At 37.5% G+C, this 18,928-nt stretch overlaps 2 protein-coding genes across 3 annotated transcripts in view; one reads left to right on the top strand and one right to left on the bottom strand.

Moving 5' to 3' along the window:
- Positions 1 to 11,872, top strand: part of IGFBP7 (insulin like growth factor binding protein 7) — an 81,285-nt gene extending 69,413 nt beyond the window's left edge. The window contains exons 3-5 of the mRNA XM_052641596.1: positions 9,320 to 9,436; positions 10,096 to 10,222; positions 11,599 to 11,872. Of these exons, the coding sequence (XP_052497556.1) occupies positions 9,320 to 9,436; positions 10,096 to 10,222; positions 11,599 to 11,618 (264 nt within the window). The 3' untranslated portion in view covers positions 11,619 to 11,872. The remainder of the gene's footprint in view (positions 1 to 9,319; positions 9,437 to 10,095; positions 10,223 to 11,598) is intronic.
- POLR2B (RNA polymerase II subunit B) overlaps positions 11,786 to 18,928 on the bottom strand; it is a 49,291-nt gene continuing 42,148 nt past the window's right edge. For both annotated transcript variants that reach the window (XM_052641592.1, XM_052641594.1), the window contains 7 exons: positions 18,032 to 18,282; positions 17,862 to 17,951; positions 17,280 to 17,387; positions 16,121 to 16,234; positions 15,548 to 15,708; positions 12,538 to 12,733; positions 11,786 to 12,029 (listed from right to left, as the gene is read on the bottom strand). In XM_052641592.1, the coding sequence (XP_052497552.1) occupies positions 11,940 to 12,029; positions 12,538 to 12,733; positions 15,548 to 15,708; positions 16,121 to 16,234; positions 17,280 to 17,387; positions 17,862 to 17,951; positions 18,032 to 18,282 (1,010 nt within the window). In that variant the 3' untranslated portion in view covers positions 11,786 to 11,939. The remainder of the gene's footprint in view (positions 12,030 to 12,537; positions 12,734 to 15,547; positions 15,709 to 16,120; positions 16,235 to 17,279; positions 17,388 to 17,861; positions 17,952 to 18,031; positions 18,283 to 18,928) is intronic.

Here is an 18,928-nt window from a genome sequence, read left to right as displayed (position 1 = left end):
ACTTTTTAAAATTCCCACTGAAGGATTCTGACCCAGGTTGGGTCACCTGCTAACCTCTGGCTCCCCCGTGTGGCCAGAGGGGTGTGGAGCCGTCATGGAGCCTTGTCATCGGAGCAGAACAAGGGTGACTCCAGAACCTGCCTGGGGTTGGGGTAGGCAGAGGTGACAGAAGCTGTACTACAGCTGCCCTTTACAGCTGAAATTTCTTTAAACAGAGGGATGAAATTTTTACCTCAGTAAACTACTTTTTTAAAGGGAAGGAAGGAGCAGTGAAGAGCATAAACTCAACTGATGGATATATTCCTCTTGGCCTTCTGTGAAAGCTGCTGGTGCTCCTCATTGCTTATTTGGAGGTTTCTGGTTTGTCCCAGGGGGTGAAGAGGTAAGGAACAACTCTTTCAAAGAACTCCCATAAAAAGCTCAGTGCAGCTCTCTAAGGATCACACAGTGAGAAGCCAGGGTGACCCAGGTGTCATGAAAGATCTTGACAAGACCCAACATCATGACAGGTCTTGGCGGAGAGTAGTTCAGTCCTTTGTCTACCCACCCTTGCAGCTAACATACCCACACACAGGGAGCAAATTAGCCTCAGGTATCTTTTCCTTTAAACTTTGAGATCCTCTGGGATTGATCCCTTGGATCCCTTGAGGGCTTGTCAACTGGAGGAGTTCTGGGGGAGGGTAGGAATGGATGGAGTGGGAGCGAGGAAAAATAAACAGAAAAAAAAATTTTTTTTCTATAGACCTTCCAAAACAAACAAAAACCCTACTTCTAGGTTCTGCTGATTTTCTTCTATCTTCATAATGTAATTTGCACATGCATGACCTAAAGCAGTGTTGTTCAGACTATAGACCATGACCCATCAGTGAGTCCTGAATTTAATGTAGAGATCACAACCAGTATTTTCTTAAAGACTAAAAAGTAGAACAGAAAATACCTTAGGTAAAGGCACATTTAGTAAAGGTATTTCTTACTTATTTATGTTTGGTTACAGTCTTTGTTGCTGCACAGAGGCTTTCTCCAGTTGCAGTGAGTCAGGGGTTACTCTTTGTTGAGATGCGCAGGCTTCTTGAGGTAGCTTCTCTTGTTGCGGAGCACAGGTTCTAGGTGCACAGGCTTCAGTAGTTGCAGCACGCAGGCTCAGTACTTGTGGCACATGGACTGCAGTTGCTCTGAGGCATATGGGATCTTCCTGGATCAGGGATCCAACCCATGTTCCCTGCACTGGCAGGTGGATTCCTATCCACTGTACCACCAGGGAAGTAAAGGTATTTCATGAAACTTCTTCTGTATATCCCAGGTAGCAATGCAAAACGTGTTTCTCACTATGGGCCATGTCAGAGCACTTTGAAAGTCACTGACCTAAAGAATTAAACAGGCCATTTGTTTTCTCCTCCACTCCCCTTGTAACCAGCCTGTTAAGAAATACAGATTTATATTTAAGATCACCTGTCAAATCTGATTTAAGCATGGAACTGCTTTTTGGACATAAATGAATCTTAGAATCTTCCCTTGTTAAACTGAGGTTCCAAGAAGGTAGCGTGTCTTTCTTGCTCAAAGATTCTTAGCAGCAGCAGATCTGACAGGATGACTCTTCTCTCTGAGACTCTTCTGGCTACAATGACAGTTCTATGGCAGGCACAGCCTGGTGAGTGGCCTGTGGTATTCTGACCAGTACTTATCATGTGACCTTAACAAGTCCCATACATATATATTTTTTTTTAAACAAAACTCCTGGGATTGGCATATATACTACTATGTATAAAATGGGCTTCCCTGGTGGCTCAGACAGTAAATAATCCACCTGCAGTGCAGGAGATCTGGGTTCGATCCCTGGGTTGGGAAGATCCCCTAGAGGAGGGCATGGCAACCCGCTCCAGTATTCTTTCCTGGAGAATCCCCATGGACAGAGGAGCCTGGCAGGCTACAGTCCATGGGGTTGCAAAGAGTTGGACACGGCTGAGTGGCTAAGCACAGCACAGTGTATATGAAATAGATAACTATATATATAATTCCCACTGTATAGCACAGGGAATTCTACTCAGTACTCTGTGGTGACCTAAATAGGAAGGAGATATTAAAAAGAGGGAATATATGTATACATATAGCTAATTCACTTTCCTGTACAGTGAAAAATAACAACATTGTAAAGCAACTATTGTTGTTCAGTGGCTAAGTTGTGTTCGACTCTGCAACCCCATGGACTACCGCACGCCAGGCTTCCCTGTCCTCCACTATCTCCTGGAGTTTGCTCTATAGTGAGCAGCTATACTCCAATAAAAACGTTTTTATTTAAAAAGCCCCAGCCTACAAAGATTACAAGAGCCATATTTTGAAATGGGGAAATGAACTGAAAAAGCTGTATTTACCTTAACTCTGGTAAGTCAGAGGGACGCTTACAGGGAAGGTGAGAGACCAGAATTCTTTCCAAACATTTAGATGTTTCCAAGATTAAGAGGCTTTCTATTCTTTTCCTGCCTGAACATTTTTTCAGATTAGGGCTCATGACCTCTAAGAATATTCTTTTTTCAGTTAAAAAAAAAAAAAAGAGTGATTGTTAAAGGAAAAACTATCCAAAGATGTTCATAATGTCCTCCCACCTCCTTCCACTCCTTGAAATAACCAATATGAACTTTGCATCTTTCTATACCCCTATTCATGCCCATATGTATAGAAACATATTCCCAGAGTATGGGTTGAAATGGGAATAAAGTTTGCAATCACTCTGAAATTGTTTTTTTCAAGAAATATTTCATGGGCATCCCTCCAGGCCTGCTTCTCAAGGACTACATAATATTCCAAATGTGGGTGTTCCATAATTATTAAACACAATTTCTGTGTTTCCAACTTTTCATCACCTTAAATAAATATCACCTTAAATATTTGAGTATACATATCCCACATGCAACTGACGTTTTTCTCTATAGGATAGATTCCCCCAAAGATACATGATTAGGTCAAAAGATTTATCTTAGTCTTAATAGACATTGTCAGAATATTTTCTTTTAAAAAAAATTTACCACCTGATTTTAATAATTATGAAAATGTTAAGCCTGTTGGAGGCACTGTACCTTTTGAGAGAACTGCTTAGTACCCTCAATACAACAAATGTTATTTCTTATCTGTAATGTCTTATGCATTCTGCTAGTCTCATTGGTTCCTGTCTTCAAGGAATTCTGTCCGGGTTCTTTTTAATTGAAGTATAGTTGATTTACAATGTTGTGTTAATTTCTGCTATACAGCAAAGTGATTCAGTTATAGATATATATATATTTTTTTTTACATTCTTTTCCATTACGGTTTATCATAGGGTACTGAATATTATTATCTGTGCTATACAGTAGGACCTTGTTGTTTATCCATTCAGTATGCATTAATAGCTTACATCTGCTCACCCCAACTTCCGACTCCAGACCTCCACAAACCCCTTCCCCTCTTTACAACCGCAAGTCTGTTCTCTATGTCTGTCAGCCTATTTCTGTTTTGTTTTAATAGATAGGTTCATTTGTGCCATATTCAGTTCAGTTCAGTCGCTCAGTCGTGTCCGACTCTTTGCGACCCCATGAATCGCAGCACGCCAGGCCTCCCTGTCCATCACCATCTCCTGGAGTTCAGTCAGACTCACGTCCATCGAGTCCGTGATGCCATCCAGCCATCTCATCCTCGGTCGTCCCCTTCTCCTCCTGCCCCCAATCCCTCCCAGCATCAGAGTCTTTTCCAATGAGTCAACTCTTCGCATGAGGTGGCCAAAGTACTGGAGTTTCAGCTTTAGCATCATTCCTTCCAAAGAAATCCCAGGGTTGATCTCCTTCGGAATGGACTGGTTGGATCTCCTTGCAGTCCAAGGGACTCTCAGGAGTCTTCTCCAACACCACAGTTCAAAAGCATCAATTCTTCGGCGCTCAGCTTTCTTCACAGTTCAACTCTCACATCCATACATGACCACAGGAAAAACCATAGCCTTGACTAGACAGACCTTAGTCAGCAAAGTTATGTCTCTGCTTTTGAATATACTATCTAGATTGGTCATAACTTTTCTTCCAAGGAGTAAGCGTCTTTTAATTTCATGGCTACAGTCACCATCTGCAGTGATTTTGGAGCCCAAAAAAATAAAGTGTGACACTGTTTCCACTGTTTCCCCATCTATTTCCCATGAAGTGATGGGACAGGATGCCATGATCTTCATTTTCTGAATGTTGAGCTTTCAGTCAACTTTTTCACTCTCCTCTTTCACTTTCAAGAGGCTTTTGAGTTCCTCTTCACTTTCTGCCATAAGGGTGGTGTCATCTGCATATCTGAGGTGATTGATATTTCTCCCAGCAATCTTGATTCCAGCTTGTGTTTCTTCCAGTCCAGCGTTTCTCATGATGTACTCTGCATAGAAGTTAAATAAGCAGGGTGACAATATACAGCCTTGATGTACTCCTTTTCCTATTTGGAACCAGTCTGTTGTTCCATGTCCAGTTCTAACTGTAGCTTCCTGACCTGCATACAGATTTCTCAAGAGGCAGGTCAGGTGGTCTGGTATTCCCATCTCTTTCAGAATTTTCCACACTTTATTGTGATCCACACAGTCAAAGGCTTTGGCATAGTCAATAAAGCAGAAATAGATGTTTTTCTGGAACTCTCTTGCTTTTTCTCCAGCGGATGTTGGCAATTTGATCTCTGGTTCCTCTGCCTTTTCTAAAACCAGCTTGAACATCAGGGAGTTCACGGTTCACATATTGCTGAAGTCTGGCTTGGAGAATTTTGAGCATTACTTTACTAGCGTGTGAGATGAGTGCAATTGTGCGGTAGTTTGAGCATTCTTTTGCATTGCCTTTCTTTGGAACTGGAATGAAAACTGACCTTTTCCAGTCCTGTGGCCACTGCTGAGTTTTCCAAATTTGCTGGCATATTGAATGCATCACTTTCACAACATCATCTTTCAGGATTTGAAACAGCTCAACTGGAATTCCGTCACCTCCACCAGCTTTGTTCATAGTGATGCTTTTTAAGGCCCACTTGACTTCACATTCCAAGATGTCTGGCTCTAGATTAGTGATCACATCATCATGATTATCTGGGTCGTGAAGATCCTTTTTGTACAGTTCTTCTGTGTATTCTTGCCATTTGGATTCCACATATGAATGATACCATATGGTGTTTCTCTTTCTGATTTACTTCACTTGGTATGATAATCTCTAGATCCATCCGTGTTACTGCAGATGGCATTATTTTGTTCTTTTTATGGCTGAGTAGTATTCCACTGTATACAAGTCCACATCTTCTTTATCCATTCATCTGTCAATGGATATTTAATTGTTTCCATGTCTTGGATATTGTAAATAATGCTATGAACATGGGGTGCGTGTACCTTTTTGGATTACAGTTTTGTTTGGATATATATCCAGGAGTGGGGTTGCTGAGTCATAAATTAACATTCTAGGTTTCTGAGGAAACTGCATACTGTTTTCCATAGTGGCTGCACCAGCTAATTCTCACCAACAATGTAGGAGTGTTCCCTTTCCTCCACATCCTCTGCAGCATTTGTTATTTGTAGAGTTTTTAATGATGGCCACTCTGACTGGTGTGAGGGGATACGTACCATTGTAGTTTTGATTTGCATTTCTCTAATAATTAGTAATGTTGAGTATCTTTTCATGTGCCTATTACCATTTGTATTTCTTTGGAGAAATGTCTATTTAGGTCTTACCACTTTTTGATTGAATTGGGGGTTTTGTTGTTGTTGTTAAGTTGTATGAGCTGTTTTGTATGTATTTTATTTTTGTGTATGGAGAGAGGGTATATTCTAAATTCATTGATTTACGTGAGGCTATCCAACTTTCCCAGTACCACTTGTTGAGGAGACTGTTTTTCACATTGTGTATTTTTGCCTCCTTTGCCAAATATTAACTAACCACAGGTGTGTGGGTTTATTTCTGTGCTATCTGTTCCATTGATCCATGTGTTTTTGTGTCAATATCATGCTGTTTTGATTACTGTAGCTTTGTAGTGTTGTCTGAAGGCTTGGAGGGTTATGCCTCCTGCTTTGTTTTTTCTTCAAGACTGTTTTGACAATTCTGGGTCTTTTATGGTTCCATATAAATTTGAGGATTACTTGTTCCAGTTCTGTGAAAAATAGGTAATTTTTCTGTGTCATGGGTAATTTGATAGGGATTGCATTCAATCTGTAGATTGCTTTGGGTAGTATGGCCATTTTAACATTAATTTCTCCAGTCCAAGAACATGAGTGAGTGAGTGAGTGAAAGTTGTTCAGTCGCGTCCGACTCTTTTCCACCTCATGGACTATACAGCCTGCTAGGCTCCTCTGTCCATGGAGTTCTCCAGGCAAGAATACTGGAGTGGGTAACCATTCCCTTCTCCAGGGGATCTTTCCATGCCCTTGAATCATCTTCAGTTTTCTTTATTGTTTTACAGTTCTCAGAATATATCTTTCAAATCCTTGCCCAGGTTAATTTCTAAGTGTTTTATTTTGGGGATGCAATTTTGAAATCTTTTTTTTACATTCCCTTTCAGTATTTCATTGTTAATGTCAAGAAATGTAACTGATTTCTGTATGTTATTCTTGTATCCTACTGAATTCATTCATCAGTGCTAGTAGTTTTATGGAATTGTTAGGGTTTTCTATATACAGAATCATGCCATCTGAATATAATGACAATTTTACCTCTTGGATTATCTTTTCTTTTTCTTGTCTGATTGCTGTGGTGTCAGATTACTTTCTAAATCCATTGTAGCAGTTCACCCTCCCCCTCAGCAATGTATGGGTATCATTTCCCTGCATACTGACCAGCACTGAATATTACCCCTTTTTAGATTTTGTTAATGATGAGTAGAAGTATCATTTCATTATTGCTTTTATTTCCTTGACTACATTGAAAATATTTTCATATTTAGATTTTCTTTTTATATGAATTATGTTTGTAGCCTTTACTCTTTTTTCCATGGGGTCGATTCTTATTATCATTTTGTGCTTTTTTTGCACATTCGGGATAATGACCCTTTGTCATGTATTATAGACTTTTTTCCTAGACAACCATTTTGTCTTTTGTTTACAGTAGCTGTGGAGCTGCAAACTATGATAGTTATAGATTCTATTTCATCATAAAGTTCTGAAACTTCACCAGAAAGGCACAGCAAATATGTTCTAAGCTGCATAAAAGATCCCTGAAAGTCAGTGAATGCTTGAACATCAACCTGTAGGAATCAGATTAATGCATCATTCTGCAGTCATTGGCACTTTTTTCTTAGTTATTGCTTGTTGCAGCTGAAATACAACTGGAGAGGGCTGAGATGACTTCCCTGGGGCTCCCTCTCCTCTGGTTCTCCTCCTAGTTGAGTCTGTGGTGAGCAGTGACTTCTAGGCAGTTTTTTCTGCTGTACAAACCTCCAGTCCATGCACATATGTAGAACTTTTGTCAGCCCAGCCTGCATCTTTTTCTCAAACTAAAACTGTATTTATCAACAAGTTCCCCTTACGTAAGTAATGCGGTAAAGGAGTTTGCTGTATAAAAATTTTCCATGTAAAAATTCTTTGTACTAATTTCTGTATGTTTTCTACATGGTATAAAACATTTACAATGTTAATTAAATATGAGTTTGAATATGGGTATTCATTTTCCAATCAAGTACTTAAAAGTTTCTTGGTACAAAGTGAGTCATTAATTGGCAGAGAACGCTCTTTACTGAGAGCTACATGAGCTGAGGAGAAACAGCTCAGTTGCCAAGATTCACTATTTGTGCAGTAGTATTTTTCTGCTTTGGTCACACACAAAATCCTCAAAGAATTCTGAATATCAAGACCAGAGACATATTACTTTAACCACTGAATCAAATTAATATTTAAAACCATTATTTAAAACCATTTTTAAGTAACTGCTTCAAAATCTGCACTAGTATAAACCATTTCTGCCAGCTACCTGGGGAAGGGAAGGGAAAAAGAGGCCTATTGAATTTATCTGCCTTTATAAAATTCATTTGAGAAAAATACTAAGATACCTAATTTTCTCTAATAGTGGCAAAATGGGGACTCTCAGGGGAAAAAAAGCAAATAGGTGAAAACCAGCCGCTCCAGATCGGTAACGTCTAGGGTCTTTTTTTGAAAAGAGTAGGAGTTAGCCTAGATTCCACATGGTTTGCAGAGTGCCAATCCATTGTCATGAAGCAGAAAAAAATAAAAGGGTGGTTTTGATGCTGAGACAACAGCTTAGTAACTGTGTGGTGGCAGTGGGCTCACAAGTAAGAGAAGCAACTCAGATGTAAAGTGTCAAAAAAAATTAGATAGTATGGTCTAACTCAAGATTTGCTTAATTATAAGAGGAAAGGAAAACTACATATTTGAGAATATAAATCCATCTTTCTAATTACAAAGGTTAATAGCAATAAACATCAACCTAACTCTTAAAGATGGCCTGGGATGGAAATAAACATTGCCTCGTGTATTCTTTGAAATATATTTTTAAACCTATCGTTATCACAAGCCTTAAAATATTTATACTGTGTCTCAACAATTCTGCTTCTAGAAATTTATGCTAAATGTATATATATGGAGAGGTTAGGGGCAAATTTTATTGTTTTGTGAATCTTTATATAATATTTTCTGAAGTTTATATAATGAACACATATTAATAGTTTGCCTTTTTAAATGAGGGGAGGAAAGTAGAAGTATTCACTAGTGGCCTCAAGCCAAGGAAACTGAGTTTTTTCTTCATCTTTCTAAATCTCATGACATGCACAGGGATACGTACCAAGTCTTGTTTTAAGAGAACAATTACAGCTTGTACTTGACAGGCATTTTTGCTCTCAGGCCTTTTAGTAAATCATTTGATGAACAAACCCTTAGCCCTCTGAACAAAGTAATGATATTGGCTTTGGACTTGTTATTTTCTATTGATGAGGCTGTTAGAGGAAGAGCTCCAGGAGTTGGGCTCTTACACAAGATCCCAAGTATCAAACCTAAGATGGTGACAGTTTGTCAAAATGGCATAAGGCAAACAAGGCCCAACACTGACAAGCAGAATTTACAAGGGTATGAGTGAATGATGGTAGCCAGTGGCAAGAAAGTATGAGTTTATATTCCCCAAGCATGCAAAAAAATACATTAATTTTAAATATACAAGCTTAGAGGAAGGAATAAAAGAGAATGTATACTCTATGTAAGTATTTAGGAGAGAGTAATATGGAAACTGCTAGGCTTAATCCAGTTAGAAATTCTGATGAATACCCTGTGCAATTCTAGAAATATTGGCCACTTCCAAGTTGATGATTCAGTGCAGAGAACTCAGACTGTTCCCCCGCCTCCCTGCTTTTTTTGCAGGTAAAAAGGGGTCACTATGGAGTTCAAAGAACAGAACTCTTGCCTGGTGACCGAGACAACCTGGCCATTCAGACTCGGGGTGGTCCAGAAAAGCATGAAGTTACTGGCTGGGTGCTGGTGAGTACCAAGAGCTGACAAATATTTCACTCTTAGAATTACACACAGCAAACCTGGTGAAGGCGCCTAATGTGCTGCCAGGCTCAGAGTATTTGCATGCTCTTCCACATCTCTTTAGAACAGTCTTACCACAGAGCGGCTGTTTCTTCCAGAGGAAACATAAAAAATAAAAAAAAAAAAAAGCAGCTGGAATTTATTAGGATGTTTTGGAAACAACCAAATAAATGAGAACCAATTTTTGCCCCCTAGGAGTTCAAAGCAAAAGGGAACTAAATGACCCAAGCATTATTTTAATCTGTTATTAGTTTATTTTACTTGACCTTTGATAACCATGGACATGCAAGGCTAGTGTCCCTAGTTCTTAGATCACATACCCTACACCAAGGTCTCCCTCAAACAAGGATATGTGCACCTATCCTGTTTTTAACCTATGCAGTGTGATCTAAAGTTGTCCATGGCTTTTTCTCATAGCAGGATCCTCCTGGCAGAGCATTTGATAGCTACATAATTACTCCTAGCACAGGGCTAGTACTATTTCTAGCAGTATCTTTGCCATGAACCCTCTTGGTCATGTTAGGAAACTTATGAAATGACTTAATTGAGGCCACTGGAAAAAGATGACCACCACAGAGAAACTGGAGATCTTTTTTCTTTCACAGGTATCTCCTCTTAGTAAGGAAGATGCTGGAGAATATGAGTGCCATGCATCCAATTCCCAAGGACAGGCTTCAGCATCAGCAAAAATTACAGTGGTTGATGCCTTACATGAAATACCAGTGAAAAAAGGTAGGTAATAAATCTCATAAGCATTTAAAAATGACTAGTGTTTTTGTTTGGGCTTCCCTATGGCTCAGGCAGTAAAAAATCTGCCTGCAATGTGGGAGACCTGGGTTTGATCTCTGGGTTGGGAAGATCCCCTGGAGAAGGGAATGGCAACCCATTCCAGTATTCTTTTTTTTTTTTTCCATTCCAGTATTCTTGCCTGGAGAACCTCATGGACAGAGGAGCCTGGTGGGCTACAGTCCATGTGGTCGCAAAAGAGTCAGATACAACTGAGCGGCTAACATTTGTTTACTTAATGCTTCTGTTTAACAAAGCACAGAACCAAGTATAAAAGTATCAGACAGCTCTTAATGAAATTCTGTTGATGTTAGGAATCCACAAGGGAATGGCATTAAGTATGTAATCAAAATTTAGAGTGCATGGCTCCAAAAGAACATTCAGTGGTTGATGGAATGTTATTATTATAACTTAGATGCTTTCACTCTATCTTACATGTAAGAGTCAAAACTCAAACCTGATTAGAATGGTTTATATTTCCCATAACTTTCTATCTATCTTCACTGCATTTTCCTTGATGTTGTGACTATTATATTAAATTCCCATTTAAAAGGAAATGATTTGTAGACAATTCTGGTCCTTCACTTTGAGCTTTTATAAGAAAAAACCTGAAAGAGTATATTGGCAGGTATTCAATTCTGTTCTGCCTCTATCCACTTCACTGTCAAAATCTTCCTCTTAAGCACCCATCCTGGTGGTATGAGAGTCATGCTACTTTCCATTTATATAGTTCTGTTAGACTGATGTCTGAACTGGTTTTTTCCTAAGCTAAAAATAAAAACAAAATTTATTGTGAGCATTTGTAAAAACCATTCTATTGTGTGGACCACTCAGCTGTGGTATGAAAGGAAGAAATATCAAGTAAAGATGTGTTTGGTCAGATTCTTTTCAGCCAAGATGTGTAAAGCCAAATGATGGAACAAAGAGCAGTAGTTCAGAGGCATGAGTTTGAGCCTCAGCTCTGCCACTGATTATTCCACTTTCAATTCTGAATAAGAACTGGAAGACAAAGGAAAGTTCCTTAGTCTCTCTCTAGCTTATCTTGCTCATCTATGAAATGTGCTTCTCCCACTTCTATAATAAGGTCCCTCTCTTGATGGACCAGTACAACAAAATCACCTTCCACATCTAAAAATCATATACAGGTAGTTCAAATTCAAAGAGCACTCCCACTGCCCACCATATCAATTTATCCTCAAACATTCTTTATCCCCACATTTTAACATCTTCATTTATTTGGAAACACTACACTACCTCAAAATTAGAAAATAAAACCATATCCATATGTGTAACTAATTTTTATCTTTTTTTTTTTTAAACAGGTGAAGGTGCTGAGCTGTAAACCTGCAGAATATATTAGTCTGCATAGCTAAAAGTAGTCATGGGTAACTACAGCCTCCTGTTCTTGCCTAGTAACCAGTTTCTTTTCATCCAGTCCACTAACACTTTAGCTATATTCACTGATTTTACACAGTGAAATACGAAATTAAGATAACACACCAAGACTATCTACAAAAATTTATTGTCTATTTACAGAAGAAAAGCATGCATATCATTAAACAAAACAAATAAAATGTGTTTTCTCACAGCGCAGTACATTTTTGTTTAAAAAAAATATTTTTTTAAGCTGTATCACAGAAACAAGACAGATTTTTTAAAAGAGCTAAACACTCATCATTCGAGGTGCAATACTCATGGACATGAGTTCCTGAAACAACAGTTTGCACGCATAAGGCATTCGAACCAAAGAGATCTGGGGAAGGAGAAAAAAGAGGTAATTAGCAAAGCTGTATTGAAGCAACCCCACTTCCCTACCCCAGGAAAAGCCACAGACTTGGTACTAGAGGCGATGAACAGATGAGTGGGCTGCTAGCACTCATCCTATCACCTTGGCCTATGGTGGCTCTTTCTCCTAACAGGCTTTGGTATTTTACCCTTTCTGTCAGACTTGATTTATATTCACCCTTCTCAATGAAAAGGTTTAAAAAAAAAAACACTCATTGTTTAAAATTCCTTGTACAAGACCTTATTATTTCCAAAAAATGAACAGCTTAGAGAAATTACCATGCTAAAACTTAAATTAGTTTTTAGAAAAACAGAATTGATATCTTTTTCTTCATTTAAAACCAGGAATCTTATGGAAAATGCTACCAAAATTGTGAAAACACCAATCTGTTCACCACACTCAATCTGCCTGGATGATGAGGCAAATATGGTTATATCCTGAATAGATAATAACTGCCAGGAATGTCTGTACATACCTGGGTTTTATTTCGGCAGCCCCTGCATTCATATGTATGGGTCCTGGTGTTCGCAATTGCCATTATTCCACAAAGATTGCAAACGTGAACCTGATACGGATCTGACGCCTCAAACAACCTCTCCCTTAGAAACTGGGCTGCTCCATGCGCGATCTGACAGTCTCGTTCCATCTCTCCAAAACGCAAGCCACCATCACTATTATGGGAAGAAACAACAGGCTATTTTGTACTGATTTTCTATTATCAATACCACTTTGACTAATGGCAAGTATAAAAAGTAGCATTAGTAAAGAATGAGAACTAGACTCCAATTTTTCTACTCTTGTATTCTGTCAGCATGGTTAGGAGGCTAAGAAGGCTACCAACTATTTGATGTGCACTAGAAGGTCCCCAAACAGAGTTAACACATTAGTTTCTTAAGTATAGTAAATATACTTTTTCAAATAAAACACAATGACGTACAGAATAAAATCTTGTAACATTACCATTTAACTTATTTGAATTCATCTGTATGCTAAAAATTTAATAATAAAAGTTAATCTAAACAAAGTAGCTTCTCCATGAATGAGACTCCCAAGCAATCAAACCTGAAACAATAAATGCACATTGGCACAACTAATGGAAAGAAGAGGTGAAATTAGTCACAGGTTTCCCCAGCTTAGTAAGTGAAATGAAATGCATTGTTCTGATGGCCAGGCAAGTAGATGGTGATGGCTTCCTTAATATTCTTCTATATAAAAGATAAAGAATGGTTTCATGGGAATATATATACACACACACACATATATATATATATATATATATAAATAAAATATATATGATTAAAGAGCTTCTAATGATATTACCAAAAACAAAACACTTGGTCAGCTTTAGAGAATTCTAAGTAACTGACTCATCATTTTGAAAACTGGTAAATAAAAGGAAAGAATTGAGCATTTATCATGTCTTTTACTATATGAAAACTATGTCACCAGGTAACCAGATGATGAAACAAAATTTCTCTCTATGAAAGTATTCCAGCTAATAAATGAAGGAATGATAAAATTAGAATCTCATCAGTCTGCAATCCCTATTTAATTAAAGGTTTTAGGTACTGAACATTAACAGCTACTAAAGTCACAAAAGAAAAACAACCAGATATGGAAAGTATACGGTTTTGAATATTGCCTTTTAAGTATTACTATTAAAGAACACAAACCCTTCACCTCATCAAGGCTCTAAATCCAATTAGCTATTTACAAGAAATAGGCACACACAGCCCAGGAATGCAATCAACAAAAATCCAGACTGTGAGAGGGAATTCCCTGGCAGTCCAGTGGTTAGGACTCAGCGCTTTCATTGCTGGCACCCAGGTTCAACCTCTGGTTGGAGAACTAAGATCCCACAATTCAAAAAATTCAATCTGTGAGAAACCCTCCATGACAAACAATCCAACAAATAAAGTGCAAGAAAAAAAAGTTAAAGGGTAACCGACAGATTAAGAAAAAAAAAACTTGAGACATATCAATCAACTACAAACCATGGGCCTTATTTGTATCCTAATTGAAACCAACAAATGTTTTTTAAAAACTATGCAACTGTCAAGAAAATCTGAACACTAGATATTTAGTATTAGGGAGGTACTGTGATTGCTTTTGTAACTTCTCTATTTTCTAAAGCAGGAGTTCTAGAGTGTGGTCTGTGGACTCTTAAGGGTGAAAACAGTTTTTATAATAAAACTAATGACACATTTGCTTCTTTCACTGTGTTGACATTTACACTGACAGTTGCAAAAGTAACTGAATAAACTGCTGGCACCCAAACACATCAGGTGGGTAGAACCATACTTTACTAGCAGTCATATTCACCAGTGTATCTGAAGGGTGAGAAAACCAGTTTTATATAAAGTATGTCATTAATGAAGCAATTAAAAATGATTAGTTTTATTTAACTTTGACTCCTGAGTACATAGTTTTTAACAGTGTGATAAAGAGTTCTCATAAGGTACTTTAGTTGTATATTAAAGATGGTGGTCTTGAAGTAAAGTGCTTGCACAATTTTGAAGTAGTCACTTTTATCATGAAATATCTTTTATACTTGAAAAAACAGCTGACACCAATCATGTTAATTTGCCAACAATAGCACCAACTATGTTAATTCAGCCTTAAGATATTTGGCAGACATTTTTTTCACTCAAGGAAAACAATTTTAAAGATTTGTTGTAAATCATTAAAAATTAGTGTTTCAATCAAAGAGGAGAATTTTAGAAAAAGATAACCTCTATCCAACACTCTGAGCTTGATAACCTCCCAATACTTAAAAACTTTCTGATGACATGGTGGTGATATTCACAAATGTGAAATTTGTTTTTTGATATAATGAAATGTGTCAACATGTAAAAATCTACACAACTCAATGAAAATATTTTTCAAATAACCAATTATGAGACTATGAAACTACATAAGTATAAAAGATACACTCAAAGTATAAGACAGGCCAATGGATTTCAACATAAAAGATTCATTTAAGTGGTTCCAGATTCTACATCACAACTAACCTTTAGAAAGGACAACTTGTCACTCTAGTGCAGCATCAAAAAAAAAAATCCAGTCACCTGAAAGTTACTATAATATTCTTCCCTTTCAACCATAAATCTGTGTGAGGTCACATAGTTAATTATAAAAAATAAAATCCTGCAATGGATTAAATGCAGAAGCAAACACAAGAATCAAGAATCTAGCTATCTTCTCACAAACCAGTTCATTAAGAAGATTTGCAAAAAGATAAACCAATGTCACTTATCACTAAATTTATCTGGAAAATACTTTTCACTTAAAATGTTATTTATGTTAATGTATAATGAATTTGTTACTGTTATTTTTTAAACCAAGTAATAAATATTTTAAACCTTTCTCGGTTTTAATTTCTAACATGATAAATATCAAAAGATACCAACTCCCTTTTAGGATCCTGGAATCAAGAAATATTAGAACCATTCTTTTATATAAGATCAATGATGCAGCTCTCTTACCGAGATCTACCCTCCATCGGCTGTCTATTAAGAATCTGAATAGGTCCCCGAGCACGAGAATGAATCTTATCATCCACCATGTGCTTCAAACGCTGGTAGTAAGTGGGGCCAATAAAAATCTGTGATGTGATTTTTCGACCAGTGAATCCATTGTATAAGACCTGAAACAAGCAGATTTTTAAATACAGACTTAAAAATTACTAAACAAGTTCAAAGAATATATGTACATATACTATACAATTCCATTTCTAAACAAATCAAAACAGACTAAAATAATCTATGCTGTAAAAGGAGTAATTACCTTGGGGTGGGGGTATGAAGGTAGTGACTGGAAAGAGACACAAGAGAGCATCAGGCATAAAAGGATTCTGATCATTTTCTTTTCAAGATCTGGGTGCCAGTCACACCTGTGTTCACTTGGTGAAAATTTATCAACCTGAACATTTATGGTTTATGTATATATTTGAAGTATGTGGTATACTTCAATGAAAGATTTATTTTTTTAAGAATGAAATAACACACGTGCAAAAAAAGAATATACTTAACAAATTACCAATGTAAAAGCAAACATACCTCATTTCCTCTGAGATGGTAGCCATAATCAGATAGAAGATTAGAAATCTTCTGCACATTAACAGCATCATTGAATGGAGTGGCATCACCAATTTCACCCTTGTTAGCTGATACCTTTAAAAAGAAAAGTAATGTTTAAAAGGTTGCTTCCTTCTGTCTCTCTTTAGAAGTCTATGTTAATACAAATATAGTCAGCTAAAAAAAAAACAACCTTTTTAAGAAAGGGAAGATTGGGGTCATGGAATTGGGGTCACCATGGTAAGGAGCATTCCAGCTCACTTCTACTCCTGGCTTCTGGATATCTTTGAATATGTCCTGTTAACACTGTCACTAACTCACCTACTTGGGTGCTGCAAGAACTGAATTAAAATTGTGCAAGAATGCAAAAAAAAAAAAAAAAAAGGGAAGATTTTGAACTTAAGATTACAAATTAACTTAAATATCTTTTATGGAAAGCTGTAACATCATAAGGTTCATTTTATTAGCATCTTACATAAAATAGAACTACCTATTAAGTCTTCAAATAGGAAGCTCTCTGTGAGACCACATACAAAAAGAATGAGACTCTCAAATATTTCCTATGACTCAAGGAAGATGACATTTTAATCCTTAAAACCAAGCCATCCATGTGTTAAGCTGTAGCTGCTGCTGCTGCTGCTGCTAAGCTGCTTCAGTCGTGTCCAACTCTCTACGACCCCATAGACGGCAGCCCACCAGGCTCCTTTGTCCCTGGGATTCTCCAGGCAAGAATACTGGAGTGGGTTGCTATTTCCTTCTCCAATGCATAAGCTGTAGCTACTCTACCTTAATAAGATCCTTAAAAATAGAAAACCTCCACTGAAAGACACATGCATAGCTAATATTACAACTATAAAACCATTAGGTTCACAATGAACTAACCACCACTTATAGAAAGAACCAGTCAAAAGAATAACCACATATTCAAAGACTGGATATAGTAAATTTTGCAAGAATTTTTAGTCATAACTTTGCAAATTTTTGCGAACAGACAGACAGACATAATCAAACCAATTTAAAGCAGGAAAGTAGTGTCACACTGGCTTTTTCCACAGTACCCTGACTCAGAATGAGAGAAATCACCTAACACTTTGGAAGAAACATCAATTTGAGACCTATATCTGTAAAGAAAATCTCTTACCTTCCCTTGAAGACATTCAATCAAGTGACCAATGGTCATACGAGAGGGGATGGCATGGGGATTTATGATGATATCGGGGGTGATACCTTCACAGGTGAAAGGCATATCCTATAAAGGAATTTTTTAAAAGACACTTGAAAAACTTAAATCTCTTAGCTACAAAACTAGAACTGATTCCCTTTCATCTGAACTTTGCTATGTCCTAAACTCTGTTCAACACAGTATGCATGCTAAGTTGCTTCAGTCGTGTCTGACTCTTTATGACTCTACTATGGACTGTAGCCTGCCAGGCTCCTCTGTCCATGGGACTCTCCAAGCAAGAATACTAAAGTGGGTTGCCATGCCCTCCTCCAGGGGATCTTCCCAACCCAGGGATTGAACCTGCATTTCTTATGTCTCCTTCACTGGCAGGCAGGTTCTTTACCACTAGCGCCTGGGAAGCCCTCAGCATAGATGTTCACCTACTTGTTCGGCACTACAATTCAAAGTCAAGCCTTTACTGCCTCTAGGCTCTTAAGTTGAAGCAAACTTTAATAAAACGATCAATAAAACTGTGAGTCAGAGGTGATGAAAGATACCTACCTCCTGTCTATACTGAATACCACAAGTACCCTTTTGACCATGTCGACTAGCAAATTTGTCTCCAATCTGTGGAATTCTAACAGAGCGTACCTGAATTCACATAAAAATAAGTTAGTTAGGTCATTCTGGTTTACTTTCTATAAACAACAATATGACAAAGCTATACTTACCCTTATTTTACAAAATTTATATCCTTCTTGGTTGAGAGTTACCATAACCTGATCCACAATGCCAGTCTCACTAGTCCTGAGAAAAGTGCTACAGTCTCTCTTTGTATAGCGTCTATTAGTGCCCTCCAATTCATCTTCATTTTCAGGCAAGGTGACTGTTTTGCCTATAATAACATCATCTCCTGACACACGAACTCCAGGAGCTATCAAACCATCATCATCCAGCTTGTCATAAATAGCATGTCTCATACCTGAGAAGAAACAGAATTTTCTGAAATGGTAATACCATAAAGAAAAGTATTTAAAATGTCACATACTCCTTCTCTCAAAAAGATTAAAAAGCAAATATATACATCAGTTGTAACCAGAGAGAAGTTCATAGGAATATCTAACACGTTACAGTAACATGCCCTTATTCCAAACATTACAAACGATTCTGAACTTTAAAAAAAGGCACTGGACTGAGTACTGGAAAATCAAGATTCTCCATTTGCTAAGTGACTTTGGATAAATGTGTTGCCATCTTTTGCTCCCTATATTACATGAGAAAGAGTTATCTATGTCCTCTATACAAAATCTCCCACAGAAAACTTGAAATCTAAACTGTAACCTTAACTCCACTAAAAATCAGTTCACTACTACATAGAAGCACCCACAGGAAATGTGAGTACAAAAACATTTTACTTCATGCAGTACTATTAGAAGCCAAAACTGTAGCAGATATTCCCCCAGGACATCCCATCCATCCCAAAAGCTGTATATAGCTTATAAATGTCTGTAAAAATAGTAACTAGAAAATAAATCTGAGTTTTTCAAAAGAAACAAAGTTGTAGACATTCTCTCATTATTTATCTGCTAAATATATACATATACTGTGGCCAGACAAACACTATGGTC

Source organism: Budorcas taxicolor, chromosome 6, assembly GCF_023091745.1.
Source record: "Budorcas taxicolor isolate Tak-1 chromosome 6, Takin1.1, whole genome shotgun sequence".
Classification (NCBI taxonomy): Eukaryota; Metazoa; Chordata; class Mammalia; order Artiodactyla; family Bovidae; genus Budorcas; species Budorcas taxicolor.
The sequence above is the reverse complement of the archived record's forward strand: the minus strand, read 5'-3'. Positions and strand labels throughout refer to the sequence as shown.